At 37.6% G+C, this 23,454-nt stretch overlaps 2 protein-coding genes across 2 annotated transcripts; one reads left to right on the forward strand and one right to left on the reverse strand.

The window, feature by feature from the left end:
* Window positions 1-8,092: 8,092 nt before the first annotated feature.
* Window positions 8,093-9,687, reverse strand: LOC123670663 (the record flags this gene model as incomplete). Its single annotated transcript, XM_045604182.1, has 1 exon — window positions 8,093-9,687. A coding segment is annotated over one exon (651 nt), but the record flags the coding sequence as incomplete, so codon positions are not given.
* A 9,491-nt stretch (window positions 9,688-19,178) lies between these two features.
* On the forward strand, window positions 19,179-21,994 carry LOC123671449 (zinc finger MYM-type protein 1-like). Its single transcript, XM_045605309.1, has 2 exons — window positions 19,179-21,463; window positions 21,559-21,994. The coding sequence occupies exons 1-2, from the start codon at window positions 19,594-19,596 to the stop codon at window positions 21,909-21,911; spliced, it is 2,223 nt and encodes a 740-aa protein (XP_045461265.1). The 5' UTR covers window positions 19,179-19,593; the 3' UTR covers window positions 21,912-21,994.
* The last annotated feature ends 1,460 nt before the right edge of the window (window positions 21,995-23,454 follow it).

The raw sequence follows: 23,454 nt of genomic DNA on the forward strand, positions 1-23,454 counted from the left end.
AATTCATCAATTCATCAACTTCCTGGGTTCTCAACAATAGAACCAAAAAGTTTCTCAGGATATAGAGATACATAAAGAAGTTTAGTTCCCTTTCAAAATTCAAATGATAATGAGGTAACTCGAGAGAGTTACAATGTAAACGTGTTAAAATTGTCACCTGAACTATACAGATTTGGCGAAGAAAGATTTCAAAAAAGAATTTTATACCTATAGAAACAAGTATTCAAGATTGTATTCCTAGTGATATTGAATAAACTAATCTCGAAAACGCAAAGATTTCTGAAGAGACCGCAACAAAATACAACACGGTTTCAAAAAGTAATGACGTCCATGCGATCCACGTTTCTGCATTGAATAAATCGGATTCGAAGGAAGGTGAAAAATCCTTTGTTGCCTTAAAAGACTTTTCCAGTTCAGGATCGCAATATGTTCCTTCAGTCCATTCTTCGACTATAACTTCAGATGTAGATGAACTGGAAATATTCGAATCAATTGGAGAAAGTGGTAAAACGGTAGAAAAAAAAGGTAAAGTTATATTTTTTTTCCACGCCGTCGGCTTCTCACTCCTCGCTAAGAGGAACATTCACTCAATCCCAGATATTTAAAATATCAGAAGGGTAGAGCTCGGTCGTGTCCGGTCCTTGTGGTCCCCCTGGTTCTCGTCGAACTTCTGGTCCTCTTACACGTGATCCTTGGACCTGTCCTTCGCTTCCAAGGAATTTTCTCACCGTCCTTGCCGTACCTAAAAGAACAGTTTTTTGCATTATATTACATATATACTCACTAAGTCCCAGTTGCTTGATATTCCTCTTGAGATTTTTGGGCACTATTCCAGTTGTTGAGATGATAATTGGAATAGTTTTCGTTGATATCATTCCCCACTGGCGCTTAATCTGAAATTCGAGGTCCCTATATTTTGAAATTTTTTCGACCTCCTTTTGACGCAGGTTGTTGTTGTTATTTGGTATTGCTACGTCAATGAGTAATGCTGTCTTTTGATGTTTATCGACTAGTAATATATCTGGTCTATTGTGAGGGACTGTTTTATCAGTCAAAACTGTACGATCCCAGTACAGCTTATAGCGTCCGTTTTCCAGGATGGTCTCCGGTCGGTACTTGTAATATGACATTTTTTCTGAATGAATTCTTCTTTCCTACTGCATCGTTTCTCTCTTTATATTAATTTCCTGCGAACATTTGACATCCTCCCGTGATATGTTGTATTGTCTCATTTGTTGGACACCCATATCGGCATCGATCGTCAGTAATAGTTCGATCCTTTATGATATGCCTGCAGTAATTTCTAGTTGGGATCACTTGATCTTGGATGGCTAAAAGAAACCTTCCGTTTCTGGGTACATTGCATCTGATGTGAGCCAATAGTTCGACGCTTCAATGTCGACATGATCCTGGTTCACCTCGTTGAAATGTCTTCCATGCAGGGTCTTCTCTCTCCATCTTTCCAGTTTTTCTTGGTTTGTCTGGTGGTTCAATGTAAATTGCTCCTTGTGAAGTTGTAAAGGTGTTGATTCGTCTGCTTCACACAGTATTTTGTAGAACTCTGATGTACTTGCTTGATCTCTGAAGTATTCCTGTAGGCTTTCTATCTGCCCACTAGCAAGTTCCATGATGTCCGTAAGACCTCTGCCTCCTTTATTTCTCGGCAGTGTAGTCCTCTCAGTGCTGCTTTTCGGATGGTGCTTGTTTGCTTTTGTCATCAACGTTCTCATTTTACGTTGGAAGTTTTCGATGTCTGTTTTGCTCCATGGGACTATACCGAATGAGTATGTTAGAATTGAACATGCATATGTGTTGATGGCTCTCGTCATGTTCCTGCTGTTGAGGTTTGTTTTTAAGATTTTTTTGATTCTCCTAATGAACTCAGTCGTTAAGTCTTGCTCCATTCTTTGGTGGTTGATTCGTCGGTTCTGTTTCATTCCAAGATATTTATAAAGATCATCCGACTTCATTGCTTCTATTTGCTGTCCATTTGCGAGAGTGATCGGTTCATCTTGTATTCTTCCTCTCACTACGCTGAGAGTACGACATTTGTCTAATCCGAATTCCATACCTACATCTTTCGAAAAATGTTCCACTAGTTTGACCATAATTTCTAGGTGGTTCTTATTGCCTGTTATCAGTTTCAAATCATCCATGTACAGCAAATGATTGAGGGTGGTAGTATTATTATTTCCTTTAATGTTGAAACCCTTTTCAGTAGCGTTTATCTGTTTAGAGGGTGGGTTCAGCGCCAAGCAGAACCATAAAGGGCTCAAGGAGTCTCCTTGGAAAATTCCCTTCTTAATTGGAATCAGTTTGGTTTTTATGGTTGCCGTGGAAAGCTCGATGTTCGTTTTCCAATTGTCCATTGCAAGCTTTAGAAAATTGGTTATAATTGGATCGATCTTGTATATCTCCAAAATTTTCTTCAGCCAGCCATGTGGAAGTGAGTCGAAAGCCTTTTTATAATCAAAATAAGTCATGAAAAGATTTCTACGTTTCTTGAAGGCTTGGTTGCATATGATGGAATCTATTACCAGTTGTTCCTTCGATCCTTATGCATTCTTGGAACATCCTTTCTGCTGTGTTGTAATTATTTTATTTTTCTCGCAATGTTTGTAGATACGAGATGCTAAACATGATGTGATGATTTTGTATATTGTTGGTAGGCATGTTATAGGTCTGTATTTTGATGGATCCATAGTGTTTTGAAAATCCTTCGGTATTAGGTAAGTGATATCTGTTGTTAAAAATGTTGGCATTTCTGTTGGATGATTTATTATGTTATTTATGTATTCGACTAGCCTGCCGTGCAGACACCAAAACTTCTTCAACCAGAAGTTGTGAATTCCATCTGGGCCTGGAGATTTCCAATTGTGAGTGTTCTTCAATATTTCCTGTAGTTCTTCAGACGTTATTACACTATGTGGCATACTTTCTATGGTCTCACATGATTTCTCCTCTCTTCTTATCCAGCGCGCTTTGGAGTTAAAGGGAGTTGGTGTTGACAGTTGATCGGTCCAAAAACTCTCCATATCTTCGGCGCTTGGAGGACTCCCTAATTTTGTTGACGTTTGTTCATTAAGCATTCTATAAAATTTCTTTTCGGAGTTTTCAAAAATCATATTGTCATGTTTTCGTTTATAGCTCTCATTGTATCTTCTCAGTCGTTCAGAGTATACACTTAATTTTTGTTTGAGTGTATCTAGAGTTTCTTGAGCACTCTCATTGTTGGCGTCGTAGTTTGCATGTCGCCTATGGCGATCCATAATTGCATCCACTATTTTTTGTAGTTTTCTCGACGGAGAAACTTTTTCAAATTGTGTTAACCTTCCTATATCTTGTCGGAGGCCATGTACTTTTGCTTCTAGCCTATTTTGCCAATGTGGTTTGTTATGCTGTTTTTTCTGTGGTGGTTGCTCTTTTCTAGGTTTTGGCTTCACGCCGAGCACAGCTGATATTGTAGAGGCTGCACAGTAGGTAATAAGATGCAATGACTCTAGGTTCTGGTCATTCGAAAAAAACGTTGGAATTATCTCTTTGTTCATTATGTGCAGAATATGTGAGAGTTTTTTCGATGTCTTCAGTCTAGGAAGAATTGGTCTTTTGAGAGGATCAGTACCCTCGAATTCTATGAAATATCTATTCATTGTAACAGATAATTGCTCTAATAGATCTCTTCGACTTTCTTCTAGGTTTTCCATAGTTGCAGTTTGTATATTCCGCCATTGCTCATCTCTTACTAGTGCCAAATCTCCGCTGTTTTGTTCCTCAGTATTAATTTGTGCATTTGTGTTGTGTTTGTTTTCAGCACAATCGTAGTTTTCTTCAATTGTCACTTCGTTGTTAGTGAGGTTCCTATTCTGTAGCCTCAGTTGGACTTTTTTTATGGTGTTAAGTCTCTCTTCGGGTACAAGTTTATTTCTCAATATGACCCGGTTTTGGTCGGCTACTTTTTGTTCAGAAACTTGAAGTTCGGGATAGTTTCTGTGGAATTCTGCAAACAGCTTTTGCAGGTAGCCTATTTTATCCTTTTCCATATTAGTTACTTCATAGTATATGCGCATGATCGTTTCATTTATCGAACTTGTCCAATTCATGCGTCTTCTTGGTAGACCTGCTTGGGTGAGTGCTGGTTGGGGATCCTGCACAGCACTTTCAGCAGTTAGAGAAACACGTGTTATTCTTCTCCTAGAATGTTGAGATTGTGGAGGCGTAGCATTTTGTTCGACAGACGCCCGTCTCCTTAGCACTCTGTCACCGACGTCCCGCATACTGTCATGTCCAGCGCCGGCTCCAGACACGCCCTGACGAACCTCAGGCAGCGGCTGTATATTTCTATTCCTTAAATTCACCATCATTCATGGGTTCCTCCGTGTCGTGGAGGAGACGGCCTTTGATCGCTTTTTACGATCCGCAGACCTACGGTGGGAGAATTCTTGAGCTGCTTTCCACACGGCTTCGTCCGTTACCCTGGACAGGGACCCTTCGACAGGTTACAGCTTCCCGGGTCAGGGAGATCCTGGAATCTGCGGTGGGCAGGAGTCGATTCAACTCTCCTGATAGGTGAATAGCTAGGGATTTTCCTACCCGCTACCCTACCCTACCTATTATTATTATTGTATGCATATTCATTTTGACGTTTTCTATATAGTGTACTCTGTCTTAAGGAAATAAAGAAATATTATTATTATTACCGGGGAGTGAGAATCCAGAGATGTTGTCCGCGAGTTCAGGCACTGAAGCAAACACGTTTTGACGGAACGTCTATGGACAAAACCGTGCTGGAACTCAGGGATGATATCGTTCGAAATCAAAAAAGGCACCATCTGCTTACAGATGGTGCCTTTTTAACGAGTCTACGATATGTTGATCGAACTACTATTATTTCAATGGCATCATACAACAACTTCTGAGTGGTATGATCTGAAATACAACTATTAATTACTTCCGTTTTATGATGTGTTAAGTTTGTGATGGTATTATCTATAGAGCTTCCCTGTTCAGCTGTTATCCTAGTGAGCTCTGAAATTGTGAGCGATGAATTGAATGTAGCCAGCCATAATAGAAATTTATTGCATCTCACGAAAATGCCAAAATGGTTTCTAAATTAACTTGAACAGTGGCATCGAAAATGGCGACTCAATCAGTTCAAGTCACCTTCACAACAAGAAAAGCCTCCTGTCAAAATATTTGAAAAAGAAATAACAGTCGACACCAAAACAAAATACCTCGGCATACATTTAGACCTGCGCCTCAATTGGAGACAACATATTAATGTTGAAAAAACGGAATAAATCTGAGGGTCCGTTAAATTTCTCGGCTCATAGCCAGGAAATCTAAATTCAACCTTCGAAATAAGATACTAATTTACCAGACAATCATCTAACCAATATGGACATACGGCATCCAATTCTGGGGTTGCGCCAAAACATCAAATATTCAATCATACCAAGTCTTCAATCTAAAATATTACGTTCATTGGTTAATTCACCTTCTCCAACCTCATCATCCATGATGATTTGAGATTCTCATATGTTACCACCGCAAAAAAAAACTACTCGAGGAAATACCAACAGAAGCTAGAAGGACATGCCAACCAGCTGATCAATCAAGTGATAGAAAATCCATTAAACTCACGAAGGTTAAAACGGACATGGCTAAACGACATAATGTGATATAATTTCAAATTCATTCTGATTCCAATAATAGTTAGGAAGTATTTATGTTTAATACCTTTTCATAGTATATGCATACACAAATACATTTCACTAAATGCTGTAAAAAGTAGATTGTAAACCACAATGAATACTGAAAAAAAAAAATAGAATATTTCGAGTTATTGGGATAAAAGGTTTTCAACAGGCTTTCTAATGAAATAAAGAACTGAAATATTTAAAATTCAATTTTCAATAATAATAATAACTTTATTTCCCAAAGCAAATACTTTACAGTATAGGTATATTGCAGAAGATCGACGTCAATTTAAAAAAATAAGATTGTTATTTTGACGAACCCTTCAAGATTTTATAGTGAATAAATATTACTACCATAACTCGATACATTGCTCTCCTCAATACATTGAATGTTCTAGAAAATCTTGAAAACTTCTCAGACCCCAAAAAATATTGAATATCCTTTTCTTTGCACAATATTCATCCAGACGCACTGAATATTTCACACAAAACCGGCATCTTCAAATTTTTGTGCAAAATGTTTGCCAGTGTGAGGGACCCTTTAGTTTGTTGTTTTGCATTACTGGAATGGAGTTGGCTGTCATTTTATATTTGGCAATAGGTTTCTGTCAACATGTTAATTTTTCTTTTCTTATTTTCAATATTACTAGTAGAGAGTAGATCCAAATCATCACAACCACGATCATTAAATATACAAACTTGCTCAAATCAGTCACAATACAAATGGATAGTTTCTATTCAAAGTAACGAGAAACATACTTGTAATGGTGTGATTCTTGATCAGAAATCTATCCTCACAACGGGACTATGCTGCCTGGAGAAACTCAAATGCAGTGAACACGGAAATTTCGACCACTTGAAAATTATTCACGGAACTGCAGCAGAACAAGGATTTCCTACTGGCGACAATTGTATGATTACAGGAGTCGAAAAATGTATCATACATCCCAACTTTAAAAAGCAATATGGTTTCGTGGAGTACGATACAGCAATTATTGTCTTGAAGCGTAATATGAATCACTTCACGATAGCCCCATTCTACGAAGATAAAAATTTAGACAAGGATTTTTCAGAGTTCTGTACCAAAGGCAGTGTAGTCGGATGGTGGCTACATGATAAACAACAGAAACCGAAAGCCTTGTTGGAATGCTTTTCTGTAACTATTAAACATTTAAAAAAATGTGCTGAAGTGACCACTTTTGTGTATGTCAAACAAAGTAAAAATCACACATTAACTTGCAGTTACGATGCTTCTAACAGATATGAGGTTTGTTCGGCATTTTATGGAGCGCCGTTAATATGTGAGGGAAAAATGGTGGGGATGGTGTCCCATAAATACAATTTATCTGAGCAATGTTTAGAAGTATCTCCATTCTATTATAGCAGGTTAGATTGGAGCTGCAATTTCAGGAATCATTATGTTAAAGGGCAAACTCGCAAGAAAACCGCTAGATCTATTTTGAATAAAGCAGGAGAACCAAAATGTGTTCACAACGTACCATTCTGGTTACTTCTTCTTATAATTTATAATATCGTATCACACCAAAATAATGTGAGATGAGAAATAAAATATTTTTCCACATGTGTATAGTTGTCCTTGAAAATGAAAATAATTTATTATGATGACCATAAGTACTATCAATTTCAATGTTTTCTGTCATGAATGCTTCTCGAGATCTCTCAACTAATTAGAGCTTGTACGAATAAGGGGAACCTGTATCCCATAGTGGGAAGTGTAGCACTGTTTATTATTTACCAACATGTGATATACCCAGCTAGGTTAGGTTCGGTCAATCGTTATACAGTAGAAGGAATGGTTAATTAATACTCTGCAGACTCATCAAAGGGTATTTATTTCTTACGCCACACAGAACTGATCACAGATGATATCTCACATGATGTAATTCAAGAATGTGAGCATCGAATGAATGAATTACAGAATACTACTGAATAAGATCATTATTACCACTTCATGTATCTAGCGACATGATATATATTTAGTATTTATATTGTATATTCACAACAACCTTGAGAGTTGATAAATACAACACGATCGACAAAGGTAAACATAGTAAATATATTTATATTTTAAGATGGTGTTTGGTTATACGGACCTTGTCGTCTCAAGTATGAAAATATACAGGTTTTCATACTGATACATACTACAAACATGATTGAATGATGGATGGTCTCCCATAACCAAAAATTTCTTTTTCGCCCCGGGACTCGGAAGGTATTGGATTCTAACCACTAGACCAACATTTCTATTCCTCTGTGAGACTGTGAAACTCGGAACTCCCGACACTCGGCTCTCTGTATCTTGTTAAAGCTACAGTTCCGAGTCCCGGGGTGAAAAATAAATTTTTGGTTATGGGAAACTACCCAATCATGTTGGTTCATACTAACATACAGAGCCGGCGCGAGCAATTTTGCCTGAAGCAAATAATTTTATGGCGCCCCTGCTGAACAGTAACAATAACAACATGACCTCCTTCATAAAACGCACCCTCTTGCCACACAAAAAAACATCACCTGCTCCAATGATAGTACAGAACTATCTACTTCCGATGAAGAATCTTGTTATCGTGCTTAAAAAAATTAAAATCTAGTGAATAAAGAACATTGAAATATTTTAATATACTATTGTATCGAGTTTTTCAAAGGTTTTTTAATTAAATATAACAGCCACTTACACTGTAGGTACACAAACTGGGCTAAATTGCCGCCCCTCGAAGAGAGGCACCTGTTTCACCCCTAACATACCGGCCCTGCTAACATATACTAACTAAGGGCCCCCGCAGACTGCAGACTTTTTATCGGCCGATAGTTTGGTCGGGTTGGGCAGAAAGGGCGCACACCGAGCCAACAAAACAGTTTGGTTGGTGAACAGGGCGCAGACAATGCTACAGCCGGCCGACTATTCTCGAACTAGTTTGTAACTGACTGTTGAAGCGGTCGCACAATGAAAATATTGTCCAGAAAAATTATTGCTCTCATCATACTCCGGAGGAGGAAAATCAAGAAGAGATTCTGAGAGTATTGGGTGCATCCCATTCTCAGTGATAGATTAGTTAGTGGAAAATTTAACACTATGCATTCCAAATTACTTGATTACCCGAAAAAATTTTTCGCCTATTATCGAATGAGCATTACCAGCTTCAATGAACTTGTCAAGCTAATTGGTCCAGCAATAGCGAAGGAGGATACAAATTTAAGACTTTCTATACCTGTGGAGGAGAGATTGAGCGTTACGATAAGGTAAGATAAACCAAAAATACTTCTCAACTATTTTTATTAGAATTAATATTACAAAATTTGGCGTTTTGAGAAATGAAGTAATTTACAAGTCATATATTTGCGATTCATCTGAAAAATTTGAATAATAAGACTGGGTTGTATCGTTGGAGTTGCCAGGTGATGAAATGTTTTGAGTGGTTGTCGGTTGCGAAATTGGAAAAGAGTACAAGGGTTGCTGTACTCTGTTGTACGTACATGTTGGCTTCGAAGTAGACTGAACGCACCTAGCTAATCTTATCTGTTTAAAAACGTTAAGAATACTGATTTTAGCATCAAGTTTTTCTTCTGCGGTTAAATTTTGGAGTGAAGGGACCAGTGACAAAGCAAAGTTCACATCTTCATCAGTATTAGGCTCATTTAATGCCTTTAATAATGCTTCATTCACGTCCGTCTGCTTCGGTACATTAGGTCTCTTTTTCCGCTGACGAATATGGGTGGGAGTGGATGAACCAGCTTGATCATCATCCTCATAATTTGATAGAGAATTGTCCTCTTCCAGGTTACTTTCAGTAAGTCGATTCTCCATGCATGGAAGTAAAAATAATAACTGTTCAAAGTAGACATATCTACGCCTTTTATTCGCAGCTTGTCCCGACTTAGTGTTCTTTTGAGCGTTTAATTCGCGACGAAAGCAATTCCTTAAATTAGCCCATTTTTTCTGCACATCACGACCTAAAAAATATTGAAATTTAATTATTTTTTAATTTTATTAATTTTCAATTTTTTACAGATATTGGAATATAATCAATTTTTATTTTTTTTTTACAGATATTTGGCTACAGGAGCTAGTTTCAATACATTATATTTTGATTATCTGATGGGAGCTTCTACAATACGAAATATTACTAAAACTACATGTGATCAAATATGGAATATACTTCAACCATTGTATATGTCAACCAAAGAAGAAGGCGACTGGATTAAAATCGCAGACGAATTCTATAGTCGCACAAACTTTCCAAACATCATTGGAGGAATTGATGGCAAACATATACGGATGATACAGCCAGAACATTCCGGTTCATCATATTTTAACTACAAAAAGTTTTTTTCGTGCGTGTTAATGGCTTGGACAGACGCAGATTATAAATTTGTGTATATAGCCGTTGGTTCTTATGGAACAGCTAGTGATTCGGAAATATTTAAATCATCAGAAATGGGTAAACGGCTGTCCCAAAACCGATTAAATATTCCCTCCGGAAAGCATTTGCCTAATGTCGGAGATGTTATTCCATTCTCTGTCGTAGGGGATGAAGCGTTTGGACTTGGCAATCATATACTACGTCCTTATGCAAAAATAAATTTAAACTACACCAAACGAATTTTCAACTATAGACATACAAGAGCTCGACGAATGGTTGAGTGTACTTTTGGGATTCTTGCTAACAAATGGCGTATATTTCACCGACCAATGGATGTCAATATCAATTTTTGTGTCAAAATAATTAAAGCTTGCTGTGTCCTGCATAATTATGTAAGGATCAAAGATGGAATAAATTTCACAGAAACTCTCTACAATTGTCCCATGAATAACTTAACTATAAATGAAGACAACCGAGGAAGAAATAATATGAATAACGTGCGACAGTACATGTCGTCATACTTTATTTCTCCCGGAGGCGCGATTCCGTGTCAATATAACAAAGTGTAATAATTGTAAATAGATAAATAAATAAATAAATAAAAATTCACATAAAACTCTAATATTTTTATTTTTACGTTCCTACCTTTGTCTGTTTTTTCCTCGGCGCTAAGCCGATTCCAATCAAGAACAACTGCTTCGCAAACTTCCTCCCACAGTTTTTTCTTCACATTCGCGTCGGAGTACTCTTTTAAACTTTTTTTATAAAGCGCAGGTCTTTTCTCGACTTCTTCAATCAACTTTTGACGGAATTTTCTACAATCAACAATTGTGATTTGGGCGACGCCATATTCAAAATACACGCACACGACGCAAAATCACAGAGGCCGACTAAACAATCGTCATGTATGCGCAGGCGTGTATGCGCCAATACTGATTAAACAGTAGGCCGATAGTTTGCCGCCAGATTAGTTTGAATGTAATCGGGTAGCACATCAAACTTTTTTATCGGCCGATACTGAATCGCTGTAGTGTGCGCATGTGCATTCCTCTCCATACTGATTAAGAAGCCGACCAAACTATCGGCCGATAAAAAGTCTGCAGTCTGCGGGGGCCCTAATACTAACGTATCAGTGCCCAGTGGGCTTTCACACACAAGTAGCATGCGACGTACGACCTGCTGACAGGAAGCACGTCGCAAACTGCGACACTCTAGTTCATTTTCATACCAAAGTCACATAGTGCGACTTCATTTATAAGGTTTCTGCAAGTCTACAACCACTGCAATGCACAATTAAATCGTAGAATTTTAGACACAGATGTGTGCCCTCTAGAATTCTTCTTACAATTAAGTAGAGCATTCGATTGTGTCGTGTCTATAATCATATAATTTCAAATTATTAATTTCAATTTCATTGTTTTTGAGCTTTGAGGTTTTGGACCAATTTCGCGAAACCATAATATTAATACTGAAAATTTTACCATGCTGAATATTGTGATCATTCATTATTTACAGGCTAAAATAAGGCAAAACATTTTCACTACTAATATGGCTGCGTGAAATTGTTCAAAAAAACGGAAATACATCTTTTGAATTGAGATTAATATTTTATGTAATTTTTGTTGAAACTATTGAAAACATGTATCATATAAAACAGCAAATTAACATAAGACAACAAATACAAGCCAATCGATAATATTAGAATATTGATTATCAAATAATTGTTAGCAAAACTTGAACTATGATGCAGAAAACTAAACTGAAATATGTGCATAAGATAAGATAATTTTTATTGTGCTAACAATAACAATTTGCAGTCTGTTTACACTCTTCAAAATAATATAAATATAAAATTTATATACAAATCAAACAATGAGAAATATAGAATTAAAAGGTCATAAAATGGACAGAACAAAAATATAAATATTGTACAAAAATATATATAAATATAACATATAGCTACATATATAAAGTATATACACTGCGCAAAAGAATTAACGCACATTATGGAAATCTCAAATTTATTCTACAACTGAAGGTGTTCTCAATGATAATTATTTTTATCAGAATTATGCATCTGAAATCAGTTGTTTTCGATCAATTCTAGTGATCAATAGTTTTTTTTTTTTTCGTTTGATTTCCTACACTCGATCGCTTTGCAACGCGAAAGACGCAATTTGACCCAAGAGGAATGTGCCCAAGCGGTAGTTTTGCGAGAAGAAGGGTGGACATACACAGAATTGCAGAAAGGTTTGGAGTTTCCCATACAAGTGTGTCCAGAATGTTGCAGCGATTCAGGGAGACAGGTATGGATGTCCGAAGACCAGGACATGTGTAGACAACTGCCATTCAAGAACGTTAATTGAGAGTTTCGTCGTTGCGACAACGGTTTGCAACCGCTCGCCTCCTTCAAAATCAGCTTGAGCAAACTCATGGGGTGCAAATTAGCACTCAGGCAATAAGAAATCGCCTCAGAGAATATAATTTAAGGCCTCGTGTCGCGGCAAGAGGCCCAGCTCTTACCCCAGCCCATCGAAGGGCGCGTTTGGATTTTGCGAGAGAGCATATCCATTGGGAAGAGGCTGATTGGGAAAGAGTGCACTGAGCATATCTTTCATGTGGAAGTCTGTATACAAGGGAACGTCGATCACAATGGTAGAGGCAGAATTTAGACTCATCTGTGAAGAGAACTCTTTCCCAATCAGCCCCTTCCCAATGGATATGCTCTCTCGCAAAATCCAAACGCGCCGTTCGATGGGCTGGGGTAAGAGCTGGACCTCTTGCCGCGACACGAGGCCTTAAATCATATTCTCTGAGGCGATTTCTTATTGTCTGAGTGCTAATTTGCACCCCATGAGTTTGCTCAAGCTGATTTTGAAGGAGGCGAGTGGTTGCAAACCGTTGTCTCAACGAAGAAACTCCTGTCCTGGTCTTCGGACATTCATACCTGTCTGCCTGAATCGCTGCAACATTCTGGACACACTTGTATGGGAAACTCCAAACCTTTCTGCATTTCTTGTGTATGTCCACCCTTCTTCTCGCAAAACTACCGCTTGGGCACATTCCTCGTGGGTCAAATTGCGTGTTTCGCGTTGCATAGCGATCGAGTGTAGAAAATCAAACGAAAGAAAAACTATTTATCACTAGAATCGATCGAGAACTACTGATTTCAGAATGGAGCCAATACATTCAAAATCTGATAATCTCATCTTTTTTATTCCTACTGGGAAAAAACATCTGTATTGAAGAAAAACGTTGAAAGTGGATAAAATATGCATGCATAATTCTGACAAAAATAATTATCATTGAGAACACCTTCCGTTGTAGAATTAATTTGAGATTTCCATAATGTGCGTTAATTCTTTTGCGCAGTGTATATACACACATACATATATCACAGTGAAGGTGTAGTGCCCGACTCTAGGAATTTATCGAGTGAGTAAAATGCTTCATTCTCTAAATATTGACGCACAGCTTCCTTGAACTGTTTCAAGGGCAAACATCGCAGATCCTGACGAATTTTATTGAAACATATACATGACAACACGATATAACTCTTCCTCGACTTCTCCAGTCTTACATGTTGCGCACGCACGTCATCTTTATACCTAGTGTTATGACTACGAGTGTCGCCATTTTTAGTCAAGACATCATACCTCCGATAGGCATACATGACACACTCATAAATGAAGATCGACGGAAAAGTCCTCTGAAAACGGAAGATCCTTCCACGACCCGAACAATTACCCCAGACAATGACAGAATATCGCAAATGCGATTCTATCAAAGAGTGATGAGCAACTTTGAGTATTCTGCCTGAGATATCTACCGACACACTTCTCAAGACAAAGATATTTCTTACAAGCTTGCCTGCTACAATGTCCACATGATAATCCCAAACGAGACGTGAATCCAGACTGATTCCCAAGAAACTTACATGGTCACCAGTATTCTCGAAATTGAAACTTTTTAAACCAAACACCATCTTTCCTGTTTTTTTCTACATTGCAATTAACATGTTGTCTAAGAACCACTGTTTTGCTCTCGACTCCACCGTGCGCCCCAATTCCTCTCGTCTCTCCTCAATGTCAGGAGCGACAGTCAAACAGGAGTCGTCCGACAACAAAATTTGCTCGACAGATCCCATAAAATAAATATTATCATTAATATAAATGAGGAAGAACAACGGTACAAGAACAGACCCCTGCGGCAAACCAATTCCCAGGGGCCTCTCCCCAGACCACCGCCCATCCAAATAAACTCTCTGTTTCCTGTTATTAAAATAAGAGTCCATCAATGCCGTACTTCTATCTGTAAATCCGTAAAATTTTAGCTTTTGCAGAAGAACAGAGCGCACAACGCAGTCGAAATCCTTACTTAAATCGAGAAATATCGACAGTGAAAAATGACCCTTCTCAAAACAACTCATAGTGAAATCTATGAAACGTAAAACAGCATCAGCTGTTGTTGATTGTTTTCTATAACCAAACTGATTATTGTAAAGAAGTCCATGTGTCTCAATATATAATCTATTACCTGCTTATATATAATTAATACAAGAAATCATATAAAATATTTCCCCACGGTAATGATATTCGACCTCACTTATCCGTAAATAGCTGTTCCATAATAAATTCAAATTTATATTAATACGGAATATTCCGAGTTGAATCAACAATCAACCTCCAGAGGGCGCATTACCAACCGAAATATCCAATGGTGTAAATTGAACCGTTACATCTACTAAAATAAATAATATTTCCCAAAGTATGAGCAATACATAGTTTTGAAATTGAGTAAGCTATGAAGAATACGCTACTTTTCATAGCAATTGTAGGAAAAGAGTTCTGTGAGAGGACAATAAAAACCTGTGGTAAAGTGTGACAAGATTCCGATCTGGCATTCCCCCCATCATGTGGCAAAGAAATTCTCTGCCGACTCTGTCCCTCCTCTCAACAAGACAATTTCTGTAACAAAGGAACCACCCTAGGAACTAACAATTCATCCCCCAATGATTCATCCTCTTCATTTCCTCCATTTGACCTATGTGAGGTCTCAAAGAAAACCGCCGTTCTTCATTATTATTTTTCAATAATCTTCTGTCTAATCCTGACATTCCCCCATCACTTGAAGATACAATAGTTTCCCCATCTGCAACCCCGAAAATCTTCTCAAGACCTTAACAGTTACCGCCCATTGCCCTCACCTCATGCCTGCTGAAATTACTAGAATCCTCACTGGCCACTAGAATGGAGAGAGATTATGAACTCAGCAAATGAGCAACAATTTGATTTGAGAAAGGGCAAATGTATGAGCAATGCACTTTCTGCCTTGACAGTCCCCATTTTTGTAGCATGAAATTTCCCTTGTTGTGTTTCTCGAAATCAAGCTTACGACTCCGTCAACTTAAATTTCTTAAAAGCTATTCTGATAGACGAAGGTATTCCCCTCCAGGTAGTCAATCTTTTCGAGATTTTTATTATTGGCAGAAGGGTTTTCTTTCTGGATCCCTACCTCAATGAATTGGTTTGTCCAGAAACATCTTACCTTGGTGTAGCTCAGGATTCACCTGACAGTAGTCCTCTCTTGAAGTTTTTTGTAAAGGACCTTGTGTCCTTCTTGAACATCTAAGTAGTTGAGGTTCTATAATATGCAGAGAACACAAATATTATCCCTACTGGTAAATCCTTCAAGGAATCATTTGACAACATTTCTCAGGCATTATCGACAATGGGCACAAAGTAGGGGCCTCTCCATATCGGCTGAAAAATCTAAAGCCATGTGCTTTCACAAGAGAAAGACCCTAATAATTTTCCCGCTCTGAATATCTTCGGATGCGATATTGCCTGGCCACCTCTACTAAATACCTTGGAGTGACACCCCAGATGAACTTAGACTAGTCTCATCATGTTGATTATATGTACTCGAAAGCTTCTAAAAACTTCAACGACATGAAAGCTCTGTTTCGTACTTGGTGGGGTTCACACCCCCATACCCTACTAACCCTGTACAAAGCAATAATCCTTCCCTTCCTGGAGGGAAAAAATATGGATCCATATTTTTGGGTCGGTGCCCAAATGCTGCGCTTCCTCGACTCGATCGCATTCAATATTCTGCAATACGTGTGGCATTGGGATACATGAAATCCCCTCCCGTTAATGTTTTGCTTGCGGAGAGCAGAGAACCCCCCCTTTCCTATCATCCTACCTGGTTAGCTATCAAGTATATCTCAAAGTTGGCCAGATCTCAACTAATCCTCTGATGGAGAGAATCTCTTTCCTCGCATCCTGGCGGCACGCATAGTGTGCTAGATCTACTCCTCCCATACTAGAGGCCTCTTAGTCTTCTCCCTGACGTGGACTCCTTTGATACTGAGGTCCCTTTTTCGTTATTGTAAGCCTGTGTGCATATTCTTTTTTTTTGTTTGCCTCTGTGAAAGCCTTAATTGTTGTTTTACATGTAAGTAGAATATCTAACCGTTTTTTGTATTCACTCACCTCTGTATTATGGTGATATTGCTCGCTTTTTTTTGTGAGAGCGCCTTTTTTTTGGAGCACGAAATATCAAACGTCTTGTGAAGCATTGCATGAAGTTGTCCTATTTCTTATCAACTTGTGACACCCCTAAATCAAATACTGTTTTCCAATCTTGCTCACCTAATCTATTTTACATATAGATCCTTGTTGGTATCTTCATTCATTATCCTTTTATGGGTGTATATAGGTTTCCTCTGCGAGTTTCTTAATTTCAAGTTTATGATTTGAGCTGTGTTCTGAATATTCTGAAATAGTTGTTGCTACAGTATGTCAAAGTCCCTGATATTTGTTATAATATTAACTGTACATGTTTTGCTCGTTGCTTCGTCACCGGCGTGAACTAAGCAGCCACTTTTCAGCAGCCGAATTCATTCCAGCAGCCAAACGACCAGTGGCGTCGGTAGAATTTGAAACTAACGAATAGATCTGTTTTTGGGGTGCAACGCAAGAATTTGCTTCTTGAGTTCACTTGAACGACTTCAGTCAAGTTTTTATGACATTTCAATGCACAAAATAATATTATAGATGAACTTTAATTATGCTGATCAATGAAACGACGAGGTATATACAAGTATTTTCACGAATGAAACCTTGAAAAATGTTTAGAAAAGTTGATATTTGGAATACTTAATTCTTACATATATAAACACGCTTGTGACAGTTCGGCAAAATCACAACCCAAACGGGACCATCTAGAGCAAAAATGACAAGAATAAGACCCCCCTCAAAATCATCTCGATATCCCAAGAAAAATCCAAAACCTTGGATTCTCCTCGCGGTTTTCGAGTATACGGGGTGTTTCGGATTATTTTGACATTTCAAGTCCCATATTTCTGTGGTATCTGTGGACATGTTAATAATAAATATTCCATTTCGATATATGAACGTTCTTGAGAAAGTTTGCAGTTTCCAAAATTGTTATTTAATACTTAAATAAATGCCGACAGATAAAATGCAAAGTCTTCGGCGAATCAAAAATTCGATAGATATTTGTCAAAATTTGGAAATGAACATTGATATCATCGAATGCATTTTTCTCAGTTCAGGTTCGTTTGAAGGGTTTGTATTATTGATTCAATTGGTTGAATGTTACTTCATTTCAGGAATTCTTCGTTTATTTTCCACAAACTATAAAACTACATTCTCATTCGTGAGAATTTGAATCTATTGCGACAGCAGATGGAACTACAAAAGAGAACAGAAGCTTTATTCATCAATTCGGTCTTGGATTGGAGTAAAAGTTGTGTTACTATGAAACAGTATTAAACAGATAGAAAAACTCCTTATAGATAATTCACAATTAGCTTTATTACTGGAAAAAAGAGCCAAGTTAGTCAGATGACATTCAAAAGTTTCCATGTGTTTTTTGAATACCTAAAATATACACTTTTACGACAGAAGAGTGCAAAAATATAAGTGACCAATCCGTTTTTGAAGAATTTGAGTGCAGTGCTGTTGAATTTATAATGAATAAGTCCAATCTTTCATACGAATAATTTCAACTATATGTACCCTGTTATATTTTTTGCCGCTCAACTGAAACATGTATTAATAAACCTTGGAAATTGAAGACTCTCAAATATTCATTCGTTAACATGGCGCCACGAAACAACACCGCTTCCGATGTATCGTGCAAGAAATGCACAAAAGAAGTTAAGATATTTGTGTTATGAGGAAAGTGTGAGTCCAAATATCACCCTAGTTGTGTATTAAAAATACCTGGTACTTTTGTGAACTCGAAAGGTACTGTTATTTGCTGTGGAAATCAACAAGAGTGTGAAGGTAAGATCAAAGATGACGAAATTATTCGATTAAAGATGAGGATATCGAATATTAATGAATCACTGTTCGAGAAGTCAATTATTGAATCAAATAATTCTGAAAATTTGGAAGTTGTGGAAGTTCGAGAAAATATTGAAACTAATAAAGCCGCTGTCAGTCTCGAACATGGTGAGTCCCATGTTCTGAAAATAATTATTGATCATAAAGATTACATAATCGCTGAGTTAAATGACAAAGTCGACATTCTCAGAAAGCATATAAGTCTTTTAGAGAAGTTAGAGGTCCCTCGCATCGAGAATAATAATAATAATAATTCTTTATTGTCATAACAAAGTGTTACATCATTTATTACATTGTGCAATAGGTGAGCATATCACTAAAGCGATATCTTCCTGCCTACCTAAAAAATGTGTTAAAACAAGATATGACGAGACTCATTGCTTATGGCCACTAATCTAATACAGAACTAAAATTCGACTACACACGACTGAGGATACAGGATTGGAAAGAAAGGAGAAGGGAAAAGCGAAATTGCACAGCGCGATGAACCTACCTTCATCTTTATATCAAAGTTCGTTAGTAAGTAAGTACTTCTTAAGAGCAATCCTAAATGATGAAAAAGTAACACTTCGAGTGATAGAAGGAGGAACATGATTCCAGAGCTGGGAGAACCTCAACGAGAAATTGTTGGACATAATACTAGCCCCATGTGCTGGTATCCTGAGAGTAGTATTGGAATGGGCTCTAGTATTATAGAACTCACCACCCGGACCACGAAGCAGGGCCGTAGCCAGGGGGGGGCATTATGGGGCAATGCCCTACCTTTAATTTTCAATGCCCTACCTTAAAAAATAGTAACAATTTAAATAATATTCAAAGGAAATTTCATTATGTGACGTGAGGAAAAAATTATCACTCGCAAATCAATTCTGAATTAATCACGAGTTGTTAGAGATTGCGAACTACATCAATAGAGTGCACCGTGGTCATTGTATATATACAGCACGCTGTATTTTCAGAAGCACCTCATGTGCTTATTTTCTTGATTCCGCACATAGATGGCATTTGAAGTATGTATGGGACCTGTACTGGAATATACGCCCCTTGGTAGGGGGATCCCCATATAACCCAAAATAGAGTTTAGCGAAATAATTGTTTGTTTATTGAAGTGAAGTGAAGTGTTGATTGACTCATTTAGCGATGGATATAAGGACTTTCTTTACCAAAAAACGAAGAGTTGAAGAGGGAATTCATCACGATGAACCCCATTGCTCAAAACCCACTCCTAGTTCTATGGAAACTAGTTTGGCAAAACAGGTTGGTAGAAATAGAATTAACTATGGTATTCCTTCGGATATTGCACGAATCGGAGAACCGATAAAACAAATTATTTTAAATATATATCCCAAAGAAAATAATAGGGCCTTTGTTGCGGATTGGTTTAAGCGATATAAATGGTTGCAGTATTCGGTCGAGAGAGATGCTGCTTTTTGCTATCCTTGTCAACAATTTTTACCCCATGGAAGCAAACAAAGTTCTTATACTTCCACAGGATTCAGAAACTGGAAAAATGCCAGTGATACAAGAACTGGGTTTCCAAAACATGAGAAATCAATTCCTCATACACAAGCCATGGCGATGTGGCAAGACAAACTACGCAGAATATCTACAGGTAGCAGTGTCGAAACTTTGATAAATCATGAAGTTTTAGAAAAAAACCGGTATTACATGAAATCAATTGTTGAAGTTATACAATTTTTAGTTGTCAACGAGTTAGCTTTGCGAGGAAATTATGTTTTGGAGGAAAAAAAAGAACAAGGATTATTTCAGAATTTATTTGAATACACGTGCATGAAAGATCCGAATTTGAAGGAGGCTTTCAGCCATATACCACAAAATGCGACATATCATTCACCGGAAATTCAAAACCAAATAATTCAAGCAATGGTTCAAGTAGTACAGAACTCCATTGTCAAAGATATCAAGGAATCTGACGTGAATTGGTTCACTCTAATGGAAGATGGAACGAGGGATAAGAATAATCGTGAAAATATTGCTATAGCAATACGTTACGTTAAGGATGGAATCGTCAATGAGTCGTTGCTGACAGTTACAACAACTGAACATCTTGATGCAGCAACATTTACCGAATTAACTTTAAACACTCTTACGAAAAATGGCATTGATCTCTCCCGTATGCTAAGCCAATGCTATGATGGAGCAAGTGTTATGAGCGGAAAAGTTTCAGGAGTTGCGACTAGAATAGAGAATCAATTGGGCCGAAAAATTCCTTATGTCCACTGTTATAACCACCGCTTACATTTAATAGTTATCAGGACTATCTCTGAAATGACTTTCATCCGTTTATTTTTTGATCAATGCATCATGTTACATGAGTTCTTTCATCATGGAAAAATAGCTGCAATGTATGGTGGAAAAATAATTGGCAGATTACTCGAACAACGTTGGTCAGGACACTTGGCGGTTACAAAAGTTGTAAACGATAATTATTCAGAGATTTTGCTAACTTTAGATAAAATGAAAAATGACAGATTCAATGGTGACGACGTTGCCAAGAGTGTCGGCATCAAAAAAATTATGCTTAATTTGGAATTCCGAATGGCTATGGTTGTGGCCAAAAAAATACTATCCATGCTTCAGCCTGCAGATGCAAGTTTACAAGCCCGAAGCGCAGGATTGAAAGACGCCCTAATAATCATAAATTGCGTCCAAAATGAAATCACAAAATTGAGAACAGATGAAATGTATCATCAAATTTTGGAAGAAGCTAAATCTATGACAAGCATTGATTCTGAAAATAGGACTCACACCCAAAAAAGGCAAGTCAGAAGATCTAATCGCATGGATGACTACTTGATGTTTGACTCTTCCTGTTCCTCAACGAAACAAAATGAAGAAGATCAACCATTTAAATCTGAGTATTTCGAAACATTGGACATACTAGTTGCTGAATTACAGAGAAGGTTTTCAGACAACGATGATCTGTTAAATTCTGTAGCGAGTCTCGATGAGTTGGATGTGAACAAAATGGAACCTTTGAAAAATTTAGGTGAGTGTAAGGCAATTAACAAAATGATGTTGCTGCTTCTAAAATATTACGCTTGTTTATTCATATTCAATTCACAATTTAAATTAACTTTTCAGGTATAACAATTCCATCAAATGAAGAGGCTACAGTGGTTAAAGCTTATTTGAGTCGTCGTGAGGATAAAACAGAAGACATAGTGCAAGTTTTGTACAGACAGCGAGAGGCTTTCAAAGATACATATGAACTCTTTGCATCTGTGGCGACCATAGGATGTAGCACTGCTGTTTGTGAATCTACTTTTTCAACCTTAACTGCAATCAATAGACCTCAGAGGCTGTCAATGAGTCACGAAAGAATGGCAGGCATGGTATTTCTGGCCTTTGAAAAGAGAAGGACTCAGTCTGTTGATCTGAATGAAGTCCTTCGCATATTTAATAATATGACAAATCGAAGGATTCAGCTGTTTTGAGGAAGTTTTTTATCATCATTATATTAATCACAACATGTTGAAAGAAATAATATAAACTGAAGAAATAAATATTTTTATATATACATACTACCATACACTCAAAAGTAGGTACGATGAAAATTGATTCATCAGATCACATCGAGTACAATTTTTTACTTCTGCCCTACCTGTAACCTTCATTGCCCTACCTTAAATTCATTTCTAGCTACGGCCCTGCCACGAAGACCCTCGCAGAGATATCTAGGCTCACGAGCTCTCATAACTTTGAAGCCCAACAACAACAGTCGCCAATAAAGGCGTTGCTTTATTGATAGCAATTTGAGTTCCCGACGAAAACTACTAACATGATCGAACTTTCTTAAACCATACACGAATCTTATGCCGGCGTTCTGCAATCGGTCGAATTTGCTGAGCTGCTGCGACGTCAGTCCCATATAGGCCACATCCGCATAATCAATTATGGGCAGTAACAAAGAATAAAATAGGGACTTTCTTACCACAAGAGGAAGAAAGTTCTTTAGGAGGCGTAGCTGGTGCATAGTGCGATAAAACCTTCCGTGGACAGAAGCAACCTGAGCATCCCATGACAAAGTTTCATCAATCGTTATACCAAGATTACTCACGTTGCGAGAATATGGAATATTACCTACTCCCATTGACAAAAATTCCATGTCCCTGTGGATTTATCTTACTCAGAGACATACGGGTACCAATTATTATGGACTGAGTTTTAGCAGGATTCAGTAATAGACACCCCAACTTGAGGCCACCTGAGATAAATGTGCCAAATCCTCATTGATCGACAGGACACAACTCGCAAAATTCTCTACAGTAGTGTGCAAATAAAGCTGCAAATCATCAGCAAAGAGGTGGTATTTACACTTAATATTTTCCATAAGAGAAGAAATATAAATGGAGAATGAAAGAGGACCCAAAACACTACCCTGCGGGACCCCCAAACGCTTTACTGAAATCTAAAAGTACCAACACGGTAAGTAGCTTACTATCCATTGCCTCACTTATATCACAGGTTATTTTGGTTAATGTTGTAGTTGTGCTATGTTCTTTGCGGAAGCCAGACTGAAACGGATTAAACAAGTTATAGGTGTTCATATATGATTTAATTTGTGAATGAATTATTTTTTCAAATATTTTAGAAAGTGTGAGCAGAATCGAAATGGGTCGAAAGTCTGCTACATTGTTAGTATCATGCTTTTTCGGTAGTGGTATTATCTTGGCATGCTTCCACAAAGTAGGAAAAACTCCGTTAGAAAATGAAAAGTTATATATGTGTTCTAAGACTGGGAGTATTCCATCAACAATAGGTTTGATGAGAGCCGTACCGATATTATCCAAACCTATCGCCTTCGATGTTATATCCTCCAGTGCTTTCTTGATATCATCGGCTTGAACAGAAGCAAAATCAAAAGGAGGTCTAGAAGGCAATGATGTGGTGTATAGTGATTTCAGCGTGGCCCTTTTTTGGTCATCACTCAAAGTGATAGGAATCGAAGAGAAATGATGAGCGAAAACGTCTGCATCG

Source organism: Harmonia axyridis, chromosome 1, assembly GCF_914767665.1.
Source record: "Harmonia axyridis chromosome 1, icHarAxyr1.1, whole genome shotgun sequence".
Lineage (NCBI taxonomy): Eukaryota > Metazoa > Arthropoda > Insecta > Coleoptera > Coccinellidae > Harmonia > Harmonia axyridis.

Coding starts and splice junctions, on each gene's coding strand:
- LOC123671449 (XM_045605309.1), top strand. CDS start 19,594: ATGGATATAAGGACTTTCTTTACCAAAAAACGAAGAGTTGAAGAGGGA. Junction 21,464..21,558: donor GGAACCTTTGAAAAATTTAG/GTGAGTGTAAGG, acceptor TTAACTTTTCAG/GTATAACAATTCCATCAAAT.